Consider the following 27,815-nt stretch of genomic DNA (forward strand, 5'->3'; position numbering starts at 1 on the left):
GCATGCTGCACTGTCTGAAGGTTGGGCGAAATGGGGGCAGGTAAGTGGGTACGGAGTGGCAGTCCACTGTTGATTGCCACTCCGAGGAAGCTATGGCTCTTTGTTTCCCGTTTCGGATTTTCAGCATCCACAGTATTTTCCATTTGTGCTATTCCAGAAGATGTTAGTCTAGTCTGCAAGGTTCAATACTTACAGGGATTCCCCGGAGTCCATTCCTGCCAGGAGGCCCAGCGTTACCTGGCCTTCCCTGAAACACAGATGCAGAGGCTGTTAAATAATGTTTGCCCATGGAATGAAAAAAAAAGCTTTTGAAAAAATCCTTCATTTAATTCAGATGGAACCCAAATTGTAAAGCAAACTTCAATTTAGTCTTCTTCCAATGACAAACTTTAGGAAGGAAATTGGTTATGTTATGGCACTGCCTTTAATCAACAACATTCGAAAGCAAAATCATTTTGCAGGATGCAGGCAGGGCCAGGATTTATTACCCAGCCCTAACTGCTCTTCATTTCAGAGTCAGTTGTTCTGGAGTCACATGTGGGCAAGAAGGACATTAGTGAACTAGATGAGTTTTTAAGGACAATTGTTTCATGGCCATTATTCAACTTACAATTCCAGGTTTTCATTGAATTCAAATTTCATATTTGCCATGGTGGTATTTGAACCCAGATCCTCAGATCTTGCTCTGGGTTTCTGGCCCAATGTTGATATCACTGCGCCACTGCTGCCCCAAGTGATTTTGCTTTCTATAAGAACATGATATATGTAGTTTTCAACACTGCATGGATTTAGAAGAATGTTTCAGTTTCATACCTGCTCTCCTGCAGGTCCAGGTTTTCCATCCTTTCCATCTTTTCCTGGAAGACCCTAGGAAGGAAATAATAGTTGACTTCTACTTCATTCCAGGGCAGAGCAATCTTCACCTGTACTTTCCTTGGAGATATTATCCAGGTTCAAATAAAACAAACTCTTCTTCCTCATTGGGGAGCCTGAACTAGCATCCATCCCTCACTGATAAAGCTTTACAAAATAACTCCTGGGCTTCCTGCAGTAGTGCAAAGAGTGGTTCAGGGAAACAAAACCAGCAGAGTTTACGAGAAGAGTCAAGGAGTGGAAGGGGATGGGGTGTGCATTTGCTAAGGTTAGAGGAAAAGAAGCAGAGGAGAGATGCAAGAAGAAAGAACAGCAAAGTCAAGGAAGATAAAGTGGAACTGAAGAACAGAATGAAAGAGAGGAAGGGAAAGGTGAAACAAAGGAAGACTCAACACATTTCAATGAGTGGCAATGAGAGGGAAAGAATTTGCAGAGGAGAAGAGAAAGAAATTGGGCAGAGGGGAAACATCTTTGAAACAGGAGAAGAGGTAGGTGAGTGGCACAGTGGTTAGCACTGCTGCCTCAGAGCACAGCATCCTGGGTTTGAATCCCAGCTTGGGACACTGTCTGTGTGGAATTTGCACATTCTCCCTGTATCTGCGTGGGTTTCCTCCGGGTGCTCCGGTTTCCTCCCGCAGTCCAAAGATGTGCAGGTTAGGTTGATTGACCGTGTTAAATTGACCTCAGTGTCAGGGGATTAGTAAGGTAAATATGCGGGGTTATGGAAATAGGGCCTGAATGGGATTGTGGTTGGTGCAGACTCGATGGCCTGAATGGCCTCTTTCTGCCATATAGGGATTCTATGATATTCTATGGTGATGTGTTTTGACAGTTAAATAATGCTGTCCACTTTCCCAAGCAACTGTGGACTGAACACAAAAAATTGTGAAGAGCTGGATTACTTACAGGCGGTCCTCTCAATCCAGTAGGTCCCTCACTTCCTCGGGCACCCTCCTTCCCCTGGAAATATACACAGATTCAAATATTAACTCTGCGCAGGAGTCCTTTTCATTTGTTAATTGGCAACAACACGATACAGCTTGGGCTGCCTGTTCATTTGTACTGTCAGAGCTCTTTCCAACTAATACCCCACTTTCATTCCTTCTGCAACATTCATACTTCACACTGGGCAATAATCTGTGCCAATGCTAAATCTGTCAGAGCAATCACAGGGATATATTGTATGAATAATTAGACTCTATAATTCATATTGTTATTCACCTAAAACCTTCAATTGAGTTAAGCTTCAATTCCTAAAGCCTTCACAAAGTATTGGCTTGGTTGGATGACCTGTTTGTTTCCAACTCTGCAACAGTAATTTTTGCTTTGGATTCTGTTTGAGTTTGGCTGGGTGGATGGAATGACAGCAACAACAAGGTGACTGACTCATTTTCATGGCTGGGCTTCATTCCAGTAATTATAGTGAATTGCTAGCATAGCGCGAGGAATGTCAATGGCAGGGTGTTCCCCTGAGGAGGTGAGTCCAAAGTAGAGTTAAAATAGAGAGTGGAGACAGTCCTGTGAGGGCACGGATTAGCAGTGCTGGGAAAATTTTAACTATTCCTGACTGTAAACATATGTACCCCATCTTTGCCCAATTCAGGGGCCACAAGTTTGACAATGTTCCACTGTACAGGGCATCGAGAAGTCTTCCACTTGCTTCTTTCCCAACTTGGTTGTGTTTGAGGTTTGAATAGCCAGGGGACATCTTACTCTACTCTCTGCCTGGCAGAAATGGTGGGAAAGAAGTTAAAGCAAAAACATGACACTAACATCTCCGTTTCCCCCAACAGCTTTATTTAAAACAAAAACACTACTCTTTCCCTGAACGGTTGTGGCCGAACTTAGCAGGGTGCCTACGAATATATACAAATTAGCAACTTTTCCCCACTTTGCCATTCACATTAACCTACTCCGGGGCTTAAGTATGCATTAGTCTGGGGGACATTCAGCGAGTTGCCTCTAGAACCAGACAGATCGCTTGCTGTGTGTGCATGGACTTGACTATTAAGGTGGAGCCCGAATGGTCAAGCCTCTTGCAGCAACTCCCTGACTGTCAATCTGGCCTTCCACCAGAGAGTTGAATTTCCCTCCGTTATTTCCCCACCTGCCTTGTTCCGATCACTCCGTGCTTTCCAGTTACAGATACTGTTGGGCCTACTGTGAATTTACAGATCTTTCTGACTTATTTATTCTGACCAATTTATCATAAAACGAAACTATGAGTAATTTTGGCTTCTTTTTGCTCATCCATTACTCCTCCAGAACATTCAGATCTGCTACCAGAATTGTCAGATTGGCATGGTTACTGATAATTTTGCTGTCCCTTGAATTGGCACGGAACTAAACTGTGATGAGTGGTGTAGGACAGTGTTTTCTTCTAAAGTTTGTAATAATTCAGACCTGTACACAGAAGAAGGTATATTTTCTTCAAAAATGCACTCCTTCCCAATCTATTTGAAGTGACCTTGATCTTACCTTCTCTCCTCGCAGGCCTGGTGCACCAGGAGACCCTGGAATACCATCAGCACCCTGGGAAGAATAAAACAATACTGCTTCAGGTCCCTCATGCCGCTTATTAAGGGGACTTTGGTTGCAGACTCAAACAAAAGTCAATGCACAATTCTATTGACATGCAGGCGACACAGTCAAATTTCACAAGGAACTAATTCAGGCACCAAGAATATAGAGAACGCTGGAAAAACTCAGCAGATGTGACAGCATCTGTAGGGAGAGAAAACAGAGTTAATGGATGCAATTCTGCTGCTGCGCTGGTCTAAAAGCCGGACGTCAATGGTGTTTCACACTCTCTGCAACTCGCCCGCTAAAATTCCAGTGGCAGGCGGGATGGGAGATGGAATGTTTCCAATCTGTTTGGCACTTCATCAGAACTTAAACAGTATAAGAGGGCTGAAACAGCTGGAATAATGATCAGTGGGAGCTAGGAGAGCTTGCAAAACAACGATGTAGCAACTCAACAAGAAAGGGCAGTTGACCTGGAGGGAGGGTGGGGTGGGTTGGGGGATGATAGTGTTTGCATTGAGGCAAAAAATGTATAGGACATTAAAAAAAGAGTATAAGATGGAGGAGAAAGGTCACAGTTTAAAGTTGTTGAACTCAATGTTGAGCCCTAACGGCTGTCACATGTCTAATTGGAAGATGAGATGCTGCTCTTCCAGCTTGCATTGGGCTTCACTGGAGCATTACAGCAGGCAAGATGGCAAGCAATAGGAAGGTTGGGATCTTGCTGGCAGATTGAGTTAAGATGTTCTGCAAAGCGATCGGCCAGTTTGCATTTCGTCTCCCCAGTGGAGAGGAGACCACATTGGGAACAGTGAATACAGTAGACCAGATTGAAAGAGGTGCAAGTGATGCTTAATCTGAAATGAATGGTGCGGAGGGAGTAGGTAAGGAAGTGTTTCATGTGATTGTGTTTGTACCGCTCCAGGCTGGGAAGCAGGAGACCTTTTCAGCAGAAGGGAATTGGGAGGGGTCCACAGGATATTATCAGGCATGGGAGTGACAGTGGAGTGGCTGCCTGCTGACAGGAGGTGGGTGGCCAATGAAGCAAATTCAATGCTGAAGTAAAGCCTGCTTCCTGTCCTTTCTGGCATTTACAAGTGGAGGGAGGGGCTGCTGCCCTGTGGTGAGACCACAGCCTCAGGGAGGCAGTGGGAGGGGGATCTCCTTTATATCTGCTCCATGGTGTACCTCAGCATGGAATCACCTTATTCATCTTCTTGTGGCTGCAGTACTGGCCACCTTTATCAATTACATTGTTGGGCAGCAGCTCTGAGAAGCAGGCTGTCTTCCTCAATAATGGACCTGGCATTGGTCTCTTAATTAGCAACTGCTGGTAAAGTGCCACCCAGGGTCCCCTATCTGCCTGCAAGGGCTCCCGTTCCACTTTTGATCCCACTGACGGACAAGCCTGGATTTGGGAGAATTCTGAATGTGGTCTGTGCACAATAAACCACAATAATCTGATCAGGATTGATACCAATCAACTTTGTGCAAAAGCATTGAGCTTGACAGCATACTATAGGTTGAATCTTGTTGAGACACTGGGGATCTCAGCTGCTGGTGAAGAACCTGTCCTTCAGGGAGGCACACCAATCAGCCAGTGGTCAGGCCAGCAGCAGGCCTTCCTCTGGAATCAAGACTCTAGAAGTGGAGGTGTCACCTACCAAGAGCTATTGGGTCATAAGAACATAAGAAATAGGAGCAGGAGTAGGCCATCTGGCCCCTCGAGCCTGCCCCGCCATTCAATAAGATCATGGCTGATCTGTCGTGTCTCAGTTCCACATTCCCGCCCTCTCCCCATAACCCTTAATCCCCTCGCTTATCAAAAACCCATCAACCCGCGTCTTAAAAATATTTAGCGAGGCAGCCTCCACCACCTCAACGGGCAGAGAATTCCAGAGATTCACCACCCTTTGAGTGAAGAAGTTCTTCTTCAACTCCGTTCTAAAACGCCCCCCCTTTATCTTGAGGCTGTGCCCCCTAGTCCTACTGTCCTTTCTGAGCGGGAAGAGTCTCTCCACCTCTATCCTATCCATCCCATTCATCATCTTATACGTCTCAATGAGATCGCCCCTCATTCTTCTAAACTCTAACGAGTACAAGCCTAGTTTATTCAGCCTCTCCTCATAGCTCAACCCCCTCAACTCCGGCATCAGCCTAGTAAACCTCCTCTGCACTCCCTCCAAGGCCAAAATATCCTTGCGTAAGTGCGGCGCCCAAAACTGCACACAGTACTCCAGCTGCGGCCTCACCAATGTCCTATATAGCCGCAGCAAGACCTCCCTACTTTTATATTCAATCCCCCTCGCTATGAAGGCCAGCATCCCATTCGCCTTCCTGACCACCTGCTGCACCTGCAAGCTGGGTTTTTGCGACTCATGCACAAGGACCCCGAGGTCCCTCTGCACCGTCGCCTGCTGCAGTTTTTCTCCACGTAAGTAATAGTCCTTCCTACCATTATTCCTACCAAAGTGGACCACCTCGCACTTGCCAACATTAAATTCCATTTGCCATTTCCTGGCCCATTCGCCCAGCCTATCTAGATCCTTCTGCAGACTCTCCACACCCTCCGCACAATTTGCCTTTCCACCAATCTTGGTGTCATCAGCAAATTTCGACACCATACACTTGGTTCCCTCCTCCAGATCATCTATACAAATGGTAAATAGCTGAGGCCCCAGCACCGACCCCTGAGGCACTCCACTAGTCACCAACCGCCAATCCGAATAGCACCCATTGACCCCCACTCTCTGCCTCCTATTTGACAACCAGTCCTCTATCCACGCTAACACCCTACCCCCAACTCCATGACCCCTGACCTTCTGCAATAACCTCTTGTGAGGTACCTTGTCAAATGCCTTCTGAAAATCAAGAAAGACCACATCCACCGACTCTCCTCTATCCACCGCCCTAGACACATCCTCATAGAACTCAAGTAAATTTGTCAGACACGACTTCCCCTTAACAAAACTGTGCTGCGTCTGCTCTATCAAGCAATTCCCCTCAAGATGCCTCGCTATTTCCTCCTTGATGACGGATTCTAACATTTTACCTACAACAGACGTTAAACTAACCGGCTTATAATTCCCCGCCTTTTGCCTGGCACCCTTCTTAAACAACGGCGTAACATTAGCCGCTTTCCAATCTTCCGGCACTTCCCCGGAATCCAGCGACGTCTGGAAAATAACCACTAAGGCATCCACTATCACCTCCGCCATTTCTTTCAGAACCCTCGGACGCATTCCATCCGGTCCTGGGGACTTGTCCACAATCAGTCCCTCCAGTCTGTCGAGCACCGCCTCTCTAGTAACAATATTGACATTATTGTTACTAGACCCTCCAGTCCTACCACCTTTCCATCTCTAACACCCGGCAAATTATTCACGTCCTCCTCCGTGAAGACCGAAACAAAAAAGTTATTCAAGACCTCAGCCATATCCCCATCCCCTACCACTAAGTCCCCCTTCTCATCCTCTAAGGGACCAACGTTCACCCTAGCCAGCCTCTTCCTTTTTATATATTTATAAAAACTCTTGCTATCCTTTTTTATATTAAGCGCTAGCCCAGCTTCATAGTTTATCCTACCCTTCTTTATCAATTTCTTTGTCAATCTTTGTTGACATTTAAACCTCTCCCAATCCTCTTCTCGCCCACTACTCTTAGCTACTCTAAACGCCTCCGCTTTTAATTTAACACTTTCCTTCACCTCCTTCGTTATTCACGGCTGATTACCTCTCCTCCTACTGTCCTTTTTGACCATTGGAATAAATTTCTGCTGAGCACCAAGAAAGATCTCCTTAAAAATCCTCCACTGCTCCTCAGCAGACCTACCTTCCAACGCGCTCCCCCAGTCCACATTCGCCAATTCCTCTCTCATCCTACCGTACTCCCCTCTGTTCAAACAAAGGACGCGTGTCCGGGAACCCACTTTGTCGTCCTCCATCTGCACCAGAAACTCCACCATACAATGATCACTATCCCCAAGAGGATCCTTCACCGCAAGGTCCCTGATTCTACCCACCTCATTGCATAGCACCAGATCCAAGATAGCTCGCTCCCTCGTCGGCTCCAACACACACTGTTCAAGGAAACTATCCCGGCAGCATTCCAAGAACTCCTCCTCGAGCCCACCGTGTCCAACATGGGTCGACCAATCAATATGCAGATTGAAATCCCCCATAATTACGGCCGTCCCATTCCTGCACGCCACACTTATTTGTGCGTTAACAGCCCGCCCCACCTCCAGATCATTAATCGGGGCCTATAGATGACACCCACCAGCGTCTTCCTCCCTTTGCTGTTCCTAATCTCCACCCACAACGATTCCACTTTCTGCTCTTTGGCTCCAATATCATCCCTTGCTACCACCCTGATGCTATCCTTAATCAGCAGAGCTACGCCCCTTTTCCCTCCCGCCTATCCTTCCTAAACACTTGATACCCCTGGACATTCAGCTCCCAGTCCCTGTCACCTTGCAGCCACGTCTCTATAATGGCCACCAGATCATATCCATTTGTGTCGATCTGCGCCACCAGCTCATCCACTTTATTCCGAATGCTTCGCGCATTCAGATAAAGTGCCTTCATCCCAGCCTTCCCCTGGACCCTATTCATACACGCCCCCTGCTCCCTTTATTATTGGGACATCCTCGGCCTCCACCCTTACCTGTACCCTCTCCTTAACTTTAGGCCTCGTAATGTCACCTACCGTCGCACCCTCCCCCCCCCCTAATTAGTTTAAAGCCCTGTCTACAGTCCTCTTTACACGATTCGCCAGGACTCTGGTCCCAGCACGGTTCACACCCACCCCATCCCGCCCGAACAGGTCCCACCTACCCCAATACTGATGCCAATGCCCCATAAATTCAAACTCATTCCTCCCACACCAATCCCTGAGCCACCCATTCACTTCCTTAATCTTGTTAACCCTACGCCCGTCTGCGCTCGGTTCAGGCAGTAGCCCAGAGATAACCGCCGTGTCGGTTCTACTTTTTAATTCAATTCGCAGCTTTTCATACTCCCTCCCCAGATCCTCAGTTCGCATTTTGCCTATGTCGTCGGCACCCACATGTACCACAACGACCGGATTCTCACCCTCCCACTCCAGGTTCCTCTGCAGCCCAGATGCGACATCCTGGACCCGAGCACCAGCCAGACAACACACCCTTCTGTGCACTTTGTCATTGTGACAAAGGACAGTGTCAATACCCTTCACCCCACTATCCCCAATTACTACTACGTTCCTTTTCACCTTCTCTTTGCCTATGTCCTGCTGCATCACTGTACCGTGTGCAGTTTGCTCACCGACCTCACCTCCCTCGTCCTCGTCCACACTGGAAGCAAGAACCTCAAACCTGTTATGCAGATTGAGATGCTGAGGCCTCCGCTCCCCACCCCCCTTCCTCCTCTCTCCACCCCACTTCCTGACTTGCACCCCATTGACAATGGCACCCTCTCTCCCCCTGATGAGCCTCAGTGTCTGTAGCTCAGAGGCCAGCTCATCTACCTTGAGCTGGAGCTCCTCCAGCAACCTGCACTTACTGCAGACGTGGTCACCGGGGAGGACCCTGGGGTCCGCCAGTTCCCACATCATACAGAAACAACACATCACATGCCCCTCCATTAATCACTGCAGTAGTGTTGAAAATTTCCACACAAACTTACCTGGCCCTTTTTTCCCCAAGCCCTTTTGATCTTAAGCTCTAATAACTCACTCTGCTTCCCTCTCACTCCACTGCCCGGTCCGACACTGCCCGCTGTATACACCAGGCCTCCTTTTAAACCTGGCGCTGATTTAAAGCTTGCTCCCCCTCAACTCCCTTCTAACCACTCCCTCAGAATTCTTAAAGCAGTAAATACAAAAAGCCCACAAAAATGCTTTTAAATGATTTAAACAGTTCTACAAGGTTAGTTCTTACTACAAAGTGCTTTAAACTTATTTAAACAGGTTTTTAACAGGTAGTTTCTTATCTGTCTCCCTGCTCCTTCACTCAATGGGGTGCCAGCAGATTTTGTGCTCAGAAGTGCCATGGCTGCTGCCTAGAGGACAACCACTAGAGTCCCAGCATTGTGGAATCACCCAGGCCACAGGTAAGTAATTTTGGGGAGGGTGGCAGGATGGGAACCACTGGAAGCAGGATGGAGTAGGGCTAGCAACAAAGGTAGGTGGTGTGGCTCACATTCGGTCCTCCTCCCTTTCCAATGTCTGATATCGGGAATCCTTTGCATTCTCTCAAAGGCAATCACATCCTTTCAATAATTCGATGTTTTGAACTGCATAAAGTTCAGTGGACTGGGATCTAAACAAAACCTCATGGAGCAAGTCAGGACCTGATATGTTTCTGTATTACAGGAAAACAATGTATGGATGGTCCCATTGCACCAGTTCCTTCGAATAAAAGTTCCTGCTAAAAATGAGACATCTGTGCAAATTTATACTTACAGGTTGGCCAACAGTTCCAGGTGGTCCGGGATAACCTGGCAGTCCTGGACTGCCCTGAAGGGAAAAAAAAAACAAACAGAAATCCTTAGTTGAAAAAGAATTTTCTCTTTATTTAATGAAATGAGTACACAATCACTACCAGACGGGATCACTGACAGTGGTCAGCAAGGACAACCTTAGCTGGTTTTTAATTGCCCTCAGTGTGGAGATACTGATACCCAGTAATGCAACATTGATCAACTCAGCACTAACCAAGAACTGCACGGATCTGTAATTTTCCAAGGATCTGGAATGTGTGTTCTTCCCATTGATACGTACTCCATGTTAAAACTAAGCCAGGCAAGCATCATTGAGAAACTAAAAGAATCCCTGGAATAGCTATTTCAATCATTTTCTAGTAAGAAGCCTCATATCACCAGGTTAAAGTCCAACAGGTTTATTTGGAATCATAAGCTTTCAGAGCGATGTTCCTTCATTTGAAGGAGGACTCACCTGATGAAGGAACAGTGCTCTGAAAGCTCATGATTCCAAATAAACCTGTTGGACTTTAATCTGGTGTTGTGAGACTTCTTACTGTGTGTACCCGAGTTCAACTCCAACATCACCACATGATTGCAATTATTTTCTCGTCATCAGAAAACTACTGACCAGCATAAAGCAAGAGAATTGGAATTTTAGGATGGTTAAACAGTGTAAAATGTAAACGCATTATACCATGAAAAATACAAAGCGTAGTTGTCATACTTTCCTCATGTTGACGTTATCACTTAATGGAACTATTTTATCCTCATATTTGACTGCCAACCTCCAGAATAACTTTCAAAAGGAGCATGAATCTACTCTCCCTTTGAGCACACTTCCCCATGATTTGATTTCTCCCTTTTTCTGAAGGAGTTCTGAAGCTACGATGCTATGTATCACTTGGGGCAGCAAGCCTGTTGTATCCGATAGTGCCAACATAACAGATTCAACGCAACAGTCTGATCGTGCTGAAGACTCAAAGGGAAAATATCACAGAATTGTTATGACGCACAGAGGGAGGCCATTTGGCCCTTTGTGTCTGCACTGTGTCTGCTCAGTCAAGCAACTGTACCACTAATTCCGCTTAAGGTGGATCTAGAAGGAAGGAGGTTAGTTTGCATTTGGTACAAAATTTGGATAAAATTCAAAAGACAAATTGCTTTACCACTCCTAAAGGAACTTCACAAGGATAAGTTACCTGTTCACTCTTTTCACCAGAAGGACCAGGCAACCCCCGATCACCTTTGCTGCCCTAATACATGGAAAAGAAGAAGAGTAGAGTGTTAGATGCTGGTTGAAATGTAATAGCATTTCTACATTAAACAGGGAATAAAAGATCAGGGTTACTGTTGTTAATTTAGAATTCTATTATTCTGGCTGGCACCAATGATTATCGTGATTCAGAGTAGAGAGGGAGAACAGATGCTACCTGCTGTGGCTAGATGAACATAATCTTTCATGACCAGTAGATATTCCTTTGTTGAGGAGTGTTGTAAATTCTTAACAACAAGTACTCCTGCTCAAACGGCTAATGAAAATTCAACTGTTAAGAGTAATGAAGTGAAAACTCTCTCCAATGAGGAACGATGAGCTCGGAGCAAAGTAAAATGCAAAACCCATACACAGCTTTCCAATATAACGAAGGGACTTGATATGAAGAGGTGAGGGGGAGGGAGAGAGAGAGAGAGAGAGAGAGAGAGAGGATAGCGTGGCCATGATTGGGCCATTGAGATGTGGAGAGACAACATCAGAAATATAATCAGCAGCTGGGAGGGAAGTGGGTAGTGAGAGAAGAAAGGGGGAAGAAAAGAGCTGTCAATGGAAGGCTGGAGGCTTAAGTCTTTGTGAGGCCGTGGTGAGGAAGGGCAGGGGAAGGTGGTGATATTTGCATACTCAAGCTCCTCTTGGCCAATAACAAAAGCCAAAAGGAGGTGAGCTTACTGCCTCAAATCTGCTACTGAAAATCTTGTATCTGGCCTTTTCACTCATTCCTGGTTAAATTTAAGCCGTGGCACCGATAAATTCATCTGGCTCCAATTTTTGAGAATCATCTAAGTCCCCGAACATATTGTGCAGGAGTTTCACTGATGGGCTGATTTACAAACGTATGAAAATATGAACTTGGAGCATGAGTAGGCCATTCGTCTATTCAAGCCGGCTCTGCCATTCGATTAAAATTACGGCTGAAGTGATTGTGGCCTCAGTTCCACATCCTCGCCTATACGTTTTTTACTCTTTGTCACTCTTGTTAGTCAAGAATCTATCTACTTCCACCTTAAAAATGTTCTCTGACCCTTCCTCAACCATTCTCAAGGGAAGACAGTCCCATAGATTCATGACCTTCTGAGGTTTGTGAATGCCAAATGTCACATTGATGGAAATGGGGTTGGCCTGGGTTGAGTTATTTAATCCTGACATTTTAACCCACAACCCTACTCTCCAGAAACCCTTTCCTGCTCACTGAAAGAGGTGGTGGGACGGGGTTTGGGTGGAGTGTGGTGGCGGGGTTGGGGTGGGGTGATATTCTTGTTGTTAGTCTGTCATTTTAACACTAATTTTTAAAGTAGTGATATTGCAATCATTTGGCACATTCAAAGGATAAATCAAGAAAGTGTTTCAAAATTATTTAATTGTTATGTTTCTCGATCACAAAATTCAAATCTATACACACTCCCTCTTTGTAATGTTCATTGAGAACTAATAAAACTTTTAAAATGGAATATATCTTTCAAGTGGTTTTATTAAGGTGACTACTTGAATTGTGGCATAGGGAATAGATGTATCCACATGGAGAGAATGGCCAAGGAATTCTCATTACTTCCACATAATGAGTTCCTAATCTCAATGCAAGGTGAAGTTGAATTCCTCCAGATCATAACCTGGAAGTCAAGACAACCTTTACCAACATCAAGCACATCCTGAGAGCAAAGCTATCAAAGGTCTTATGGTAAATTACCTCTGTACTTCCACTAAGTGTGTGGACAGTACACCTCGGGTATTCCTCTCTGTAGCACTGGGAATAGCTTGGTTTCCAGGATAAAACATCAAGAGGAAAAGGTGACTCTTGCCTATTCATCTCTCATTGAAGAAATTAGCTTATTTTGTGCCTCAAAGCCTTTTGGATGTTGCCTGCAGTTTCCACAGGCCATGTCAGGGCATGGGTCTTTGCTAGGGGTCTTACTGAACCTTGCATGTTCCGGGGTAGCAGAATGTAGTCCTTGTACTGGGCAAGGAAGGGGAAAGGTATATTGACGTCTACTTTTCTATAACCAGATTAACATTGCAAGAGTCAACTTGTATTGTCAAGGAGAGAAGGACAATACATTCAGGGTCTTTGATTCAGTGGGGTACAAAGTGAAATGTGTGTGCTTTCTTACCATTATTCCTGCTGGCCCTTGTGGTCCTGGAGGACCTGCTGGTCCTGGATCACCCTAATGTAAAAAAAAAGTTCATAATGGTCAGACAATGATTGTGCATGTAACACATCTTAACTTATTTTGAAACAAGAGAATAGGATGATATACCCCTTTAAAACTCAATACCAAGATGGACAGTACAGGCGGAAAGGCTTTCTGAGTCAAGCAGATTCATAAATATTCCATGCTTTAAGAACTAGCTTACTGACTGGTTGCCATTTAATTAGTCACCTTTTACCATATCCCTCAGTCAATACTCGATCAAGGAATGCAACTTGCTGCTTCTTAGATTTGTGTGATTTTTATCACAAGTTCGTGGTGCAAAACTTCTTTGCCTACTCTCTGGTCTTGTCCCTAACAATTTAATTCTTTGCCACAATGAACTATCTGTCCATCTCAACATAAATTAGTTCTCCTTGAATTGTCCTCTTTTCTAAAGAAAACGTGTCCACCTTCCTTCATCTTTCCTCATAACTTAAAATCCCAAGATTCTAATTGCCTTTCACATTGTCAAGCCTTTAGTGACCAGCATTATGACCAGAATTCTTTGGCCGTTCATGCTGGTGGAGTTCTCTGGTCCTGTCAGCAGCACACCACCTGCCATAGATTTCCCAGTGGCTTGGGGTGGCTTCAATGGGAATTCCCATCGGCAGTGGCAGGACCAAAAGATCCAGCCACCAGACTTGCCGCTTACCTATCAAATCATGCAGAGCTCTCTACCAGAGCAACTCAGCTATTTCCACCACCAACCATCCCCTCCACCCAGGAGAATGTCCTTGCTTCTCTAATCACAGAGCGTGGTCAACATACGGACATCCACATTCATCAATAAGCGACTGGAGCAGGTTTACTTTTAGAAAGGTTATTCGTCTGTATGGGAAGCCAATAGTTATAATTATTTCTATCATGTATGCATTTCTACACTGTATGTGTATTCTTGGAATAAATTGTGCTCATGTATTACTTGTATTGTGACATGTTAAAACATGCTGAGACATGCTGTTAGTGCCCACAGTACAGCTGCTAATCTCAGCAATAGCCATTGGCTCATGGACAGTGCGTGACCAGAGGTCCTGAGCTAATGTACATTGACCAGCAATGCACGATCAGGGGTCCTGAGCTGATCCGTGTTGGCCACCTCTGAAAATGCGTCCAACCAGCCAATGATTGTAAATGGGCATTATCTATCATGCAATATAATACTGCCTGTGGAGAGAGAGAATAAAGAAGACTGTGAACATCATGCAAGGAAGAAGGAACTTCTAATAAAATCGTATGCTTGTACAAGGCCACAAAGTGTGGGTGAATTTGTGAACCTAACATCTGGATTTTACTCTTGCTTTTGAAACCTTTGATGTTCACATACCGTTTGGCCATCTTTTCCACCTTTCCCAGGGGGGCCTGCATGACCTTTGCTCCCTTTCAAACCCGGTAGACCTTGGAGTCCAGGTGGACCAGCTGGGCAGCTTGTGCACAAGTCCTAAGGAAGGCAAGCAAAACTGATGTCAGAAAGAATTCATTATTGCGTTGATCAGAAGGAAACACCCAGTTTATATAACCCAGTTCAGCAGTAGCTCCCAATCTGACAAGATTTGATTCCACTGGTAAAATTACAATCATTCCAGATTCATTTTGTAGTAAAGAGTTTTGAATCTTGTTTGATGTTCCAGTCCGTAATTTCCACTGCTCCTTTAAGGAACAAAAACAGTAAATGATGGCTATGTAAGTCTCATTCTCCAGCCCAAAAGAGGTACTGTGCTCAGCTACATTTTAAGGTAAAAAGATGACCATGAGAAGGAATGGAATAATGGTGCAACATTAACCTGCTTAACAAAATAAGACAATAATCGCCCAGATGTATATTAGCAGAGATATTTTTAAAATAAGCGTCCTTGGGTCTAGCTAAAAAAAAAATTCCTACCTACTTTACGAGTATAAAACATCACCTAAAATGAGTGGCAGATCTAAACAGCTTAAGAACAATATGGAAAGATGTGCTTCCTATAATAAAGCATTCGCATTTTTAGGAATTTTCTAACAACTGACTTTCTAATTTATTACCAGCTCAGTTAATTACGGTTGATAGAGCTCTTTTGGAGATCTGGTGTAGACTCGATGGGCCAGATGGCCTCCTTCTGCATGGTTGGGATTCCATGGTTATAGTGAAATAAAATTGTATTAAGTGTGTGGAAAGCTTTGAATTAATTACTTTTAAATAAACTTCTTCACCTTTTGTTTGTCAATATAGGCTCTGTATTGATTCTATAGTGGGTGACTAGGTGTGAACATGCAATAGCTTGACATAGAGGGTCATGGGAATTGAGTGAAGCTTGACATGGGAGATTTGGGGGCATTGAGGATATATCGTGGCATTTGAGTTTGTATTGTGCCTTAGAAAATGGGTGGGTAGCATACATTGGCATGGTGGGCATGGGTAAATTGCAAAGAACAAAGACATGCTGTGGAGCTGACCAGGTCAGGAGTGCAGGATATAGGTGCATGACCTGCACCAGTCCACATCCTTAACCTGCACAGTTGAGACCTGAGGATAACGAGAATGCTGTGACAATACTGTGCCTTTAAGGAATGTATTTGAGCCATGTTCTTGTGCAGGATTTGTTGTCGCAGTTTTATGCACTCAAAGCCACTCGTCTACCGGCATCCTATATTGTTGTTGCAACAGCTTAATTGCTTCTAAAGGCTAGAATGTTGTCGGATTTCGCAGAGTGAGACTTGATTGGAATGATTAGCAGGTGCAGTCATGTGACAGGGGAAGCTGGCCTTACATACTGGGCAGGGTTTTTCCAGCCTTGCTCACCCCAAAACTGGAAAGTTTCGCCTGAGGTCAACGGACCTTTGCATGGTCTGCCCCCCGCCGGCTATGATTCCCATGATGGGCAGAACAGGAAAACTCCACCTAGGGCATTTAAGCTTCAATTCTATTTTTTGAGTTGGGAGAGAGCAGTGTTTCTCTTTTGCCCTCTCTGAAGTCCGGAGACTGGAAGCTGCCAGAGACTAAGGGCGGAATTTTACCAGCACACCAGCCCTGAGTCCAGGGGCAGGCTCGGCTCGGAGAATAGCTTTCTCCGTTGGCCTCAGACAGGATCATGCGAAACTCGGTGGACGTGCCAGTAAAATTCCACCTTAAGTTTGCCTCTTTGAGGATATATTCTTCTCTGCAAACTGCTAACAGAATCGCCATCCAGAAGTGTTAAAAGCTGAAAAGTCAGTTTCATGTGAGCATACTTGTTTATGTGCTAACTAATTCTGAAGAAAGGTGTATGTCAATGAGGTATTACTTTAAATTGGAGCAACAGAGGTAGCTAGCTGTTAAGGATTTGACTTTGCCGTGTCTAATATTTTAATTGGTAAAAGTTACACAAATTCTCTTTATTATGTTCGAACTGTGTTCTTAAATAACGTTTATTTTGATAAAAGCTTCCTATTGGATCACTTGAATCATACCAGGACAGAATTTTCCCATCCTGTCCACTACAGTGGACCATGCAAAGATTTGTTGACCTCAGGTGAGATTTTCTGGTCTTGAGGTGAGCGCAGCCGAAAAATCCCACCCCTGGAGTGAAGCATCTTGTGTTCACCATAATGCCAAAATCAAATGCAAAAGTTGAGGTCTAGGCAAACTACATAAAATACCTTGAATTTCTGTTCTGGGCCTTAAAAATGTGGTTGTGAATTCTAGAATCCAGTCCCAGCTGCTATTTTTACATCTCTGCAGAGTGTCCCCAGCTCGATAAAAATCCAGCTCAATGTCCAAAATATACAATAAAACTTGTTACCTTAACTTATCCTTATTAACTGTACTGAAAACTCAGAAAACCTTTACTGTTCATGTCTTAAATATTACTCCTTCATTTCACAGTTTTGGCGGTGTGCAGAACAAGTGCTGACACTACGGGGTCCCGGGAGAACTTCATTGGGAATGTGGGAGCGTAGCTGTATTGCTCACATTTTGAAGCTTCATTAGTCTTATTCCAATTTCTAATCGACAATGACAAGAGTTTCATTTAATGCAGCTCCACATCCACCTCTTAATTTGAACAGTACCTGAATCCCCTCATCGTTTTCCTTTCAGTGCGGTTGATTAGCCTACATTTCAACTCGCAATTTCTTGGTGTGAAAATTAGATTGCCAGCACTTCAACTGTCAGTAAATTATTCACAGTAATAATGCAAACAATCATCTTCCAACAATATTTGGAACTGTTTGTTTCCCGACAGAATGCATGATGTCATACACAGTGCTTGATTAGTCAATTATAAGGACAGAGTCATCGACATTCCATATTACCTTATGGTTAATAAGATCAGGAGATAATCTTACAGAGTCAATCATAGGGTAATACTTAATCAACCACTGTGGCATCTTTGCAAAACAGTTCAATAACCGAGAACATTTGTAATAGGTGCAATCATAGGAACAGGAATAGCTGCAAGAAAAAGGAAATTAAAAAATAAATAGAGCAGCATATTTTTCAATATCATGATGAAAAGTGAAAGCACAGGAGAATTTGCAGAACCATTTTTTTGGGAAAAGCAGAGATAGCAAGAACTTTACCAAATCCTGTTGCGTATTATATTCTCTCGAAAGCTTTTTCTTAAAGGAAAAGAGATGCTGACTCATCAAATGGAGAGAAGACAGCATGAACAAATTATTGCTTCTCTCTCACTAAGGGGCGACAACAAGAAGCCTATGGTAAGGCACAGTGTGGTCGCAATATTGTTTTTATCCAGCATTTGTTCCACTGTCTCGGTGCTGCTGCTTTAAATTGCTGCACAATTTTCTCTCCAATCTCTGCCCAAGCCAATTTTCTATGAGACTATCAAACCACTCACCTGAACCATGTATTCTATCTGTCCTCTTGAAATAAGAGGTAATGATGCCTGTAGGTCAGAAAATACTATTATATCAGAGTAACATAACTATACTGATGCTGCATTTGTTTTTAACCAATTAACCAATTTTACATGCAATGTTAGCTATGCTTCCTTTTCTCTCTTTCTTTGCTGACCTCAATTTATTCAGGAATTGAATATGGTAAAGTTAGCATCTTCGATTTGGAAGGTGAGATGCTCGCAGTAAAGTTGATAAAAGAGGTGAAGGGTGAAAGAAGGGGATAAAAAAGAGACACGTTCATAATGAACAATGTAGCATTAGGGAAAGGGAGCGAAAAGTTTAACCCCTCCCTCCATGTCGCTGAGCTCCTAATCTTTGCTATAATGTATCGAAACACTGAGGCTCTCTAATCCCTGTAGTCACATGTCAGTGTATAATGTCTTTAACAAGGCCCATGATGTGGGCCTCTGAGATGATGAGTTTCCAGATTAAGGCAATAATGGCTTGTCCAATCAGAAAGCCCTGCATGAGTTTCAGGATTACTTGCACTCCGGATTTATCCTCTGTCCGAAGGAGTACCTTTCTGAGTGTTGCTTACTGCGCAAATAATTGTGAATTTGGTGAAGGGACAGGGCTCTGGAGGTGCTACTTCAATGTGGATATGGAACCAGGATACTGCAGCATAACATAGAGCCAGAATTTTTGAGGATTGATTGTCTTGCATTGGTTAGCCTGTCTCCCAGTCTGAATGTATCAGACACCATCCTGGAGGGAGACTTTGGGTGATAATAGCTACAAGAAAACAAAGTCACTTTACAATGGCAAAATGTGGCTACATTTCTAAATGCATCTTTAGTATATCTTTAATGTAGCACTGTAAAATTGGACTGAAGTTACCCTTGATTCCTCACCTGGCCCTCCTGATGGGCAATATAGATTACCACTGACAGAAACCTTGGATCAGATCACAAGTAATTGCTTCATCTGATATGGCCAAAGTTCACTTATGGTTAGAGTTCTGGGAGGCCATTATGGAGGAAATGAGTTAGGTAGGACAAAGGGAAAGAAACGACAGGCTATAAAGGCAGTAAAGGAGACAAATGTGAGAAAGATGCGATATTGACTAACCAGAAAGATTAAAAAAAGCTGATGGAAAAAATAATTCAATGCAGAATAAACAGCCATCGGTGAGGAAAATTAAGAATAATACAACTAGATAAAAGGTAAGTAAAGAGCGAGAGAAAGAGCAAAATGGAAATGTTTCTAAGAAAAGGTAGTAAGGGCACAGTTGGAAAAGTTAACATACAGGTTCTCCTGGAGGTCCTGGATCTCCCCGAGGGCCTGGTAAACCCTGCAAAAGAAACCAGAAAACATCTCACAAAAAAACAACCACTTCAATTGCCAAGAATAGTTTGATATAGCAATTCCAATTTGTTACACTCTACTAAAAGACCCAAAGAAGTAGAACTGCATTATGAATAGGTCAAATGTGGAATGATGGTGCTGATGTGATGGAGATGGTTACCTCCGTCAATCTTTGAACAATAAAGTATTTGCATTATGCTGGGATCATGAGAAATATCTCCCTCTAACAAAACCCAGCTGCAATGTTGAATGTTACTTCAATCGGTTTAACCATACTTTTAAATTCCATCTCAATCAATGGGATTACCTTTGCACTTCTTTCCACTGATTCTGCAAGGATATAATTCTGGGAAACAGCGCTATAGGCATAAAGTAAAGCTCTGGCACTTGCAATGATCTACTTCTTTCTAGTTATTATTCTAGACATTTTTTATTCATTCATAGGACACAGTGATGCTGGCTGGCTAGCATTTATTGCTCATCCCTTGCTGCCCTTGAGAAGGTGTTGGTGAACTGCCTTCTTGAAATGCTGTAGTCCACGTGCTGTTGGGTGACAACTGAATGGCTTGCTAGGCCATTTTAGAGAGCAGTTGAGAGTTAACCACATTGCTACAGCTCTGGAGTCACGTGAAGGCCAGACCAGGCAAAGAAGGCAGATTTCCTTCCCTGATGGACATTAGTGAACCAGATGGGTTTTTCCCACAGTTGACAATAGTTTCATGGTCATCAATACATTCTTAATTTCAGATTTTTTTAAATTAACTTCTAATTCCACCATCCACTGTGTTGGGATTTGAACCTGGGTCCCTGGGACATTAGTTGAGTTTCTGTATTAATAGTCTAGCAATAATACCACTAGGCTATGATCTCCCCAACTTAAGGTTACTTGATATTCATACTGAAGTGACAGGATTTTTATGGATGTTAGCAAGACTTACATCACTTCCAGGCTGGCCTGGGGTTCCAGGTGCGCCTCTTGGACCCTGGCAATTAAATTAAAAATTCAGTTTTGTATAAAAATAATCAGCGAGTCCATTGAATTCAAACAATAACCATGACAAATGTAACTTAAAGCACCTTTCACAAACAAGAGCAAAAAGTAGTGTTGTGTCACTCGGATACTTTGCAAATGTGGAGCTTTGGGTAGTTTTCCCTCCAAATACGTCCCCACCTCTCCTGGATGTGTTATTTTGCACTGATTTTGCACATCCTTTGCTTTCTAGCTCAAATGGTTATTCCTCCAGCGTGACCGATGTCAGCCATGTCTATCAAAGGTTGACATCGCATCCTTAATGTTTTTTTTCTTTATTCTTTCATGGGATGTGGACTTCGCCAGGAAAGGTCAGCATTTGCTGCCCATCCCTTAAACTGAGTGGCAGTGAGGAGTCAACCACATCGATGTGGCTCTGGAGTCACATGTAGGCCAGATCGGGTAAAGATGGCAGATTTCAGATTGCAGAATCGCACAGTGCAGAAGAGGCCTTTCGATCCATTGAGTCTGCACCAACACACCAAAGACACCTGACGTATCTAATCCCATTTACCAGCGCTTGGCCGAAAGTCTTGAATATTATGACATGCCAGATGCTTATCCAGATACGTTTTAAAGGATGTGAGTCAACCCATCGCTACCAGGTGGCACATTCAGACTACCACCACCCTCTGGGTAAAAATATTTTCCTTACATTCCTCAAACCTCCTGCCCCTCATCTTGAACCTATGATTGACCCTTCAACTAAGGGGGACAGCTGCTCCTCATCCACTCTGTCCACGCCCCTCATAATCTTGTGCACCTCAATCAGGTCGCCCCTCAGTCTTCTCCACTCCCACAAAACCAACCCAATCCTATCCAACCTCTCTTCATAACTTTAATGTTCCAAACCAGGCAGTATCTGAGTGAATCTCCTCTGCATCCCCTCAAGTGCAATCACATCATTCCTGTAATGTGGCAACCAGAACTGCACACAGTCCTCTAGCTGGTCGCTACATTATTTCCTTCCTTAAAGAACGTTAGTGAACCAGATGCGTTTTTACAACAATCGACAAAGGTTTCACAGTCATCATCTAACTTTAATTGGATTCATCAGGTTTTTACTGAATTCAAATTTCACCATCTGCCACAGTTGGATTCGAATTCATGTCCCCAAATCATTACCCTGGATCTCCGGCATTTTAGCCTAGTGACAAAACCACTAACCCACTGTCTTCCTCAAAATCGGATCCCATTTTTATCCCCCACATATTGTTTTCAGCAGGAAATGCTGCATCGTGTATAGAACTACACACAGCATGGTGGCACAGTGGTTAGCACTGCTGCCTCACAGCAACAGGGACAGGGGTTCAATTCTAAGCTTGGGTCACTGCCCACTGCACATTCCCCACATGTCTGTTTGAGTTTCCTCCGGGTGCTCCAGTTTTCTCTCGCAGTCCGAAAGACGTACTGGTTCAGTGCATTGGCCATGCTAAATTCTCCCTCAGTATACTGGAACAGGCACTGGAGTTTGGCAACTAGGGGGTTTTTCACAGTAACTTTCTTGCAGTGTTAATATAAACTTACTTGTGACACTAATAAATAAATTTTCTAAACAACACAGAAGTAGTTTTCTTTCACCTGGGAGCCAGTTTTCATTACCTTAACAGCATCAAAAAGTACTTTGCCTTCTGACGGGAAACACGGTGATCAATACCATGGCAGAGTATACTTAGAGTGTGTGTATCACCAAGTCTAGCAAAGAGACATGATGGGCCAAATGGTCCCTTCGATGATGGAGTTGTTGTAGTGGTTTGAGTTAGTTTGTGACATTGTGAATTTTGGATCGTCAGAAGCTTTTTCCCAAGGTGGAAGAATCAATTAATAGTCTAACGTGCGAGAGGCAAAGTTTAAAGGAAATGTACGAGACAAGTTTTCTACACGCAGAGTGGTGGGTGCCTAGAACCCATTACCGGTGGAGGTAGTGGAAGCAGATAAGGTAGCGACTTTTAAGGGGCGTCTTGACAAATACATGAATAGAATGGGAATACAGGGATATGGTCCCTGGAAGGGTCGGGAGTTTTAGTTCAGTCGGGCAGCATGGCCGGTGCAGGTCGAAGAGCCTGTTCCTGTGCTGTAATTTTCTTTGTTCTTTGTTCTAACCCATGGAACCATACTGGGCAACTCAAGTCAATCTCTTGGTTGGATTTCCCAGTCCTTCCCGACGCGCAGGATCTTCTGATCCCTCTCAAGGTAATGCACACCCATGGTGGCTTCCCCCTGGGAGGGATGGAGAACCATACAAAACACTGTTGGCTCTTACAGGACTAGAAGATCCAGGTACTGGCCAATAGCGAGTCAACTCTGCCGCTGGAAGGCCCCCCCACACCCCCCACCCCCCCCACCCACTACAACCCCCCCAACCCCAGGAGTGGGGGGGCCTTCCAGCGGCCGAGCGGGGGACTGGGGGGAATCCTAGCCTTAGATGGTTAACTTTGTGGGGGAACAGTTAACAAAGGAATCTATCGTTTCTTGTTGCTGTACCCTGCTGAACGTTCAAATTTTTAAATTCCTATGATGAACTGAATGTTTACTCCTGTTGTTGTCTTACCGGATGGCCCCGTTCACCAGGTTGTCCTGCGAGACCCTGGACAAAAAGAACAAAAACAACATCGTTATTTTCTTTCAAATGTACACTTTGACAATTCCTGGTGGGCCACATTCTCCACATAATCACAAAGTTAGGAATGAGGAACAATTCGGGCAGAGGCCACATACGGTTTGTATAAGCCTTTTTCACGTGGCCAAATAGCTCTATAATCTATGTTTGAAAGAAGCCATATTTATGTAACTGCTTTCAGAATGGTCTGCTCTGAAGAATGCTCTGAATAGTTATTACTGTGGAGGTAAAAATAGTAGCTCAAAGCAGTTACATGGCACTATAAAACTAAAGTCAGATTAAAGGTACATTTATACAACTTTGTACATATATATACTCACAGTGTATCAGAATAGCTATGCACAAATGTCCTAAGTACACTTCAAGTAAGTGAGGCCCTTTGCTTGGAAGACAGGCAACTTCCTGGAGTGTAAATGTAGCCTACACATGTGAAGAATCAAGGTGACTTGAGACTGAAGTGACATGTGCTTCCCTGAAGAAGTTACACTCTGCTTCACTTCAGAAACTGATCAGGTCTTCCTCTAGACTTACATCGTACAAGTTTAAGCATTGGAAAATACTTCACATTTACCTGACATTAAATCTGCCAGATAAAAGCGCACACAAGGTAGAGCTTTTTATGTAGAACCATAGAATAGCTACAGTGTAGAAGGAGGCCATTTGGCCCACTGAGGCACCAACAACAATCCTAGCCAGACCTTATCCCCGTAAACCCACATATTTATCCTGCTAACCTCCCGACACTAAGGGACATGGTCAATCAATCTAACCCGCACATCTTTGGACTGTGGGACGAAACGGGAGCACCTGGAGGAAATACATGCAGACCGTGGAGAATGTGCAAACTCCACACAAGCAGTCACCTGAAGTCGGAACTAAACTCATCCCTGGCACTGTGGGGCAGCTGTGCTAACCATTGTGCCAGGATGTCGTCCTACAGTCTTAAGAAAAAGCTATTAATAATTAGAGCTGTAATTAGTACAGATTAACACGAAAGAGGCCAGGCGAGGAGGCACAAGGCACAAGGCGGAGGGGCAGGAGGTGGAGGCTGGGGTAGGTGGGGTGTGGGATCTTGAAGAGGAGCTCCCAATATACACAGGGCACCACCATCTTTCCTTCAATGGAATTATTCCCCCTCCTTCCTGCCTTTTCACCATTTATTAACCATTCCTTCCATTCTCCAGCATATTACAGCAGTGGAGGAAGATTAAAGAGCTTTAGTGAGAAATTGTCGGCCACTTAAGGGCCTCAGTAGGCCTAAGGCCATGGATGAGTGAGCTGATTGACACCTTTCTTGGCCCCATACTGGGGGACTTTTTAAAAAAATCATTTACAGGATGTGGGTGTCGCTGGCTAGGCCGGCATTTATTGCCCATCCCTAGTTGCCCTTGAGAAAGTGCTGGTGAGTTGCTTTCTTAAACTGCTGCTGTTGCTTGGGGTTGGTACACAGGGACAGTGAAGGAACAGCGAATATATTTTCATGTCAGCACGATGAGTGTCTTCGAGAGAAACTTGATGGTTTTCTCATGTACCTGCTGCAATTGTCATTCTAGATGTAATGGTCATGAGTTTGGAAAGTGCTGCCAAATGAACCTCAACAAGTTCCAGCAGTGCATCTTGTAGGTGGTACACATGGCTGCTACTGTTTTTTGGTGATGGAGGGATTGAATGTTTGTGGAAGGGGGAGCAATCAAGCAGGCTGCTTCATCCTGGATTGTGTCAAGCTTCCAGAACTTTGTTGAAGCTGCACTCATCCAGGCAAACTGAGACTATTCCATTGCACTCCTGACTTGTGCCTTGTGGATGGTGGATAATCTTTGTGGAGTCAGGAGGTGAGTGACCCGTTGCAGGATTCCTAACCTTTGACCTGCTCTGGTGGTACTGCACAGTATTTATATGGCTAGTCCAGTTTAGTTTCAGGTCAATGACAACCCCCAGGATTGTGAGGGATTCAGCAATGGCAATGCCATTGAATATCAAGGGGTGGTGCTTAGATCCTCTCTAGTTTGAAATGGTCATTGCCAAGCACTTGGGACCTGTGTGATGTGAACGTTACTTGGCACTTGTCAGCCCAAGCCTGATATTATCCTGGTTTTGCTGCTTTTGGAGATGGACTGCTTCCGTATCTGAGGAGCTGCAAATGGTGCTGACCATTGTGCAATCATCAGTGAACATCTCCGCTTCTGACCTTCTGATGGGAGGAGGATCAGTGATGAAGCAGCTGAAGATGGATGGGCCCTGGACACTACCCTGAGGAACTCCTGCAGAGATGTCCTGGAACTGAGATGATTGACCTCCACAATCGTCTTCTATTGTTCCAGGTATGACTTCAATCAATGGAGAGTTTTCACTGATTCCAGTTTTGCTAGGGCTCCTTGATTCCACATTTGGTCAAATGCTGCCTTCATGTCAAGGGCAGTCACTCACGCTTCTGGAATTCAGCTCTTTCATTGATATTTAACCTGCTCCCCCTGCGAAAGACATGCCCGGTAAGATCAGGGAATGGGAGAGGGCTCACTAAAGCTCACCAAAATACTTCTATGAAATTACAGGGGGAATTTTCCCATCCTGCTCCCCGGGTCAGGGGCAGACTATGCAAAGGTCTATTGACCTTGGGCAGGATTTTCCGGTTTTGGGGTAGAAAATCCCAGTCCACCTTGCAATATATACACTGCGCAGTGTTGAGACTTGAATGTCAAGGAATCGCTTGAAATTGGGACTAGAAAAAGTACAGCTCTGTCTCAATTTTGAGTCCCCAATGTGAATTTACTCGAAATGTAAAGGATTAATATCTTTTGCTTGCAGAGCTGTGTTAAAATATATGTCAGTGTTATTGTCCTTACCTTTGCTTTGTGTCTGTTGCAGCCAAACTGATAAGTGATTAACTTCTTTATCCTTTGTGTTGCGTGACTTGGAGGATAGTACAAGACAAACTGGGTAGACCTTGCCCCCTTTCTTTGTGTAACAATTCTTAAGTCCTGATGTTGCTGGATAATGGGGGTGGCTGGTGGCACAGTGGTTACCACTGCTACCTCACTGCGCCAGGGACCTGGGTTCAATTCTGGCCTCGGGTCACCGTCTGTGTGGAGTTTGCATGTTCTACCCGTTTCTGTGTGGGTTTCTTCTGGCTGCTCCGGTTTCCCCCCACAGTCCAAAGATGCGTGGGTTAGGTTGATTTGCCATGCTAAATATAACCCTAGTGTCGGGGGGATTAGCAGGATAAGTATGAGGGGTGTAGGAATAGGGACTGGGTGGGGGTGTAGGAATAGGGACTGGGTGGGATTGTGCTCAGTGCAGTCTTGATGGGCCAGATGGCCTCCTTCTGCACTGTAGGGATTCTATGAATCTATGTGTGGGTTAGGTTGATTGTTAGGGCTATGATAAATTGCCCCAACAGTGTCAGGGGGATTAACAGGGTAAATACATGAGGTTAAAACGATAGAGCCTGGGTGGGATTATGGTCGGTGGAGACGCAACAGGCCGAAAGGCATCCTTCTGCACTATAGGGATCTATGGTTCCTATTCCTCAGTTTTAAAATTCAGGGAAGGCATGGAGACCCAGTGAGATTGCTTTCCTTCTCTAATATTTTTTGCTGCAGCAATTCTAAGGTTTCCAGAACTGTGCCCTGAGAATTGACACTGATCTCAGAAGCTCCGATGTGACCCTGGTTAACACAGTCAGCCGCAAGCGTTCAACCGACAGCTGCCGGATGTTTTGTTTGTTAAGGTGTGAAGCGAGGAAAGAAATGAGCTTGCCTGAATGAGGATTAGAGTGATCTCTCAGACGCACAAGAAGTAATCATCCAAGTGCCAAGGACAATGTACAATTGAGAACTGCGCTGACAGCTGAGAGATTCACTGCAGAGGAATAGGCTGTCTGGCAATTTAAAATGACTGCATACTCAACTGGAAAGGCCTTTGTTGCTGTCCAGGCAGTTGTGCTTTCTGCCCCACATCCCCCTCACGTTTGGGAACTGCAATACCACTCTGCAGTGCAGTATCACAATTTTCTCATGGTTTCGTACAGTTTGGTACTTGCAGATACTCTGATTTATAAATGTGCTTATCTGCTGCCTGTTGTGCTGAGGACACCTGTTAGTCTGTGGAGTAAAATCTTGTGAACATTTGCACTTCTGAGTTTGTTCTAAATAGACTATCAACTGATTAACCAAATATGGGTGGCATGATGGCACAATGATTAGCACTGCTGCCCCCCAGTACCAGGGATCCGGGTTCAATTCCAGCTTCGGCTCACTGTCTGTGTGGAGTTTGCACATTCTCCCTGTGTCTTCATGGGTTTCCTCAGGATGCTCCGGTTTGTTCCAGAATCCAAAATGTGCGGGTTAGGTTGATTGGCCATGCTAAATTGACCCTAGTGTCAGGGGATTAGCATGGTAAATATGTGGGGTTAGGGGAGTAGGGCTTGCGTGGGATTGTGGTCGATGCAGACTCAATGGGCTGAATGGCCTCCCTCTGCACTGTAGGGATTCTATGAAATACAATTGTTTTCCAATTATTTGTTTTAGTGGACACAGAAACACAAGAATTGGAACAGAGAAGGTTACTAGGCCATTCAAGCCTGCCCTGTCATTCATAGAATCATAGAATCCCTAAAGTGCTGAACAGGCCATTCGGTCCATTGGGTTTGCACTGACTGTCTGACAGAGCATCT

The 27,815-nt window shown here is 44.5% G+C and overlaps 1 protein-coding gene across 1 annotated transcript in view; it reads right to left on the minus strand.

Moving 5' to 3' along the window:
* Positions 1-27,815, minus strand: part of col22a1 (collagen, type XXII, alpha 1) — a 285,376-nt gene that overhangs the window by 24,468 nt on the left and 233,093 nt on the right. The window contains exons 41-52 of the mRNA XM_080193549.1: positions 23,075-23,110; positions 20,432-20,476; positions 19,435-19,479; positions 18,128-18,175; positions 14,641-14,754; positions 13,236-13,289; positions 11,057-11,110; positions 9,838-9,891; positions 3,352-3,405; positions 1,780-1,833; positions 814-867; positions 194-247 (exon numbers count right to left, since the gene is read on the minus strand). Of these exons, the coding sequence (XP_080049675.1) occupies positions 194-247; positions 814-867; positions 1,780-1,833; positions 3,352-3,405; positions 9,838-9,891; positions 11,057-11,110; positions 13,236-13,289; positions 14,641-14,754; positions 18,128-18,175; positions 19,435-19,479; positions 20,432-20,476; positions 23,075-23,110 (666 nt within the window). The remainder of the gene's footprint in view (positions 1-193; positions 248-813; positions 868-1,779; positions 1,834-3,351; positions 3,406-9,837; positions 9,892-11,056; positions 11,111-13,235; positions 13,290-14,640; positions 14,755-18,127; positions 18,176-19,434; positions 19,480-20,431; positions 20,477-23,074; positions 23,111-27,815) is intronic.

Source organism: Carcharhinus amblyrhynchos, chromosome 8, assembly GCF_965287045.1.
Source record: "Carcharhinus amblyrhynchos chromosome 8, sCarAmb.v2.hapA, whole genome shotgun sequence".
Taxonomy (NCBI): Eukaryota; Metazoa; Chordata; class Chondrichthyes; order Carcharhiniformes; family Carcharhinidae; genus Carcharhinus; species Carcharhinus amblyrhynchos.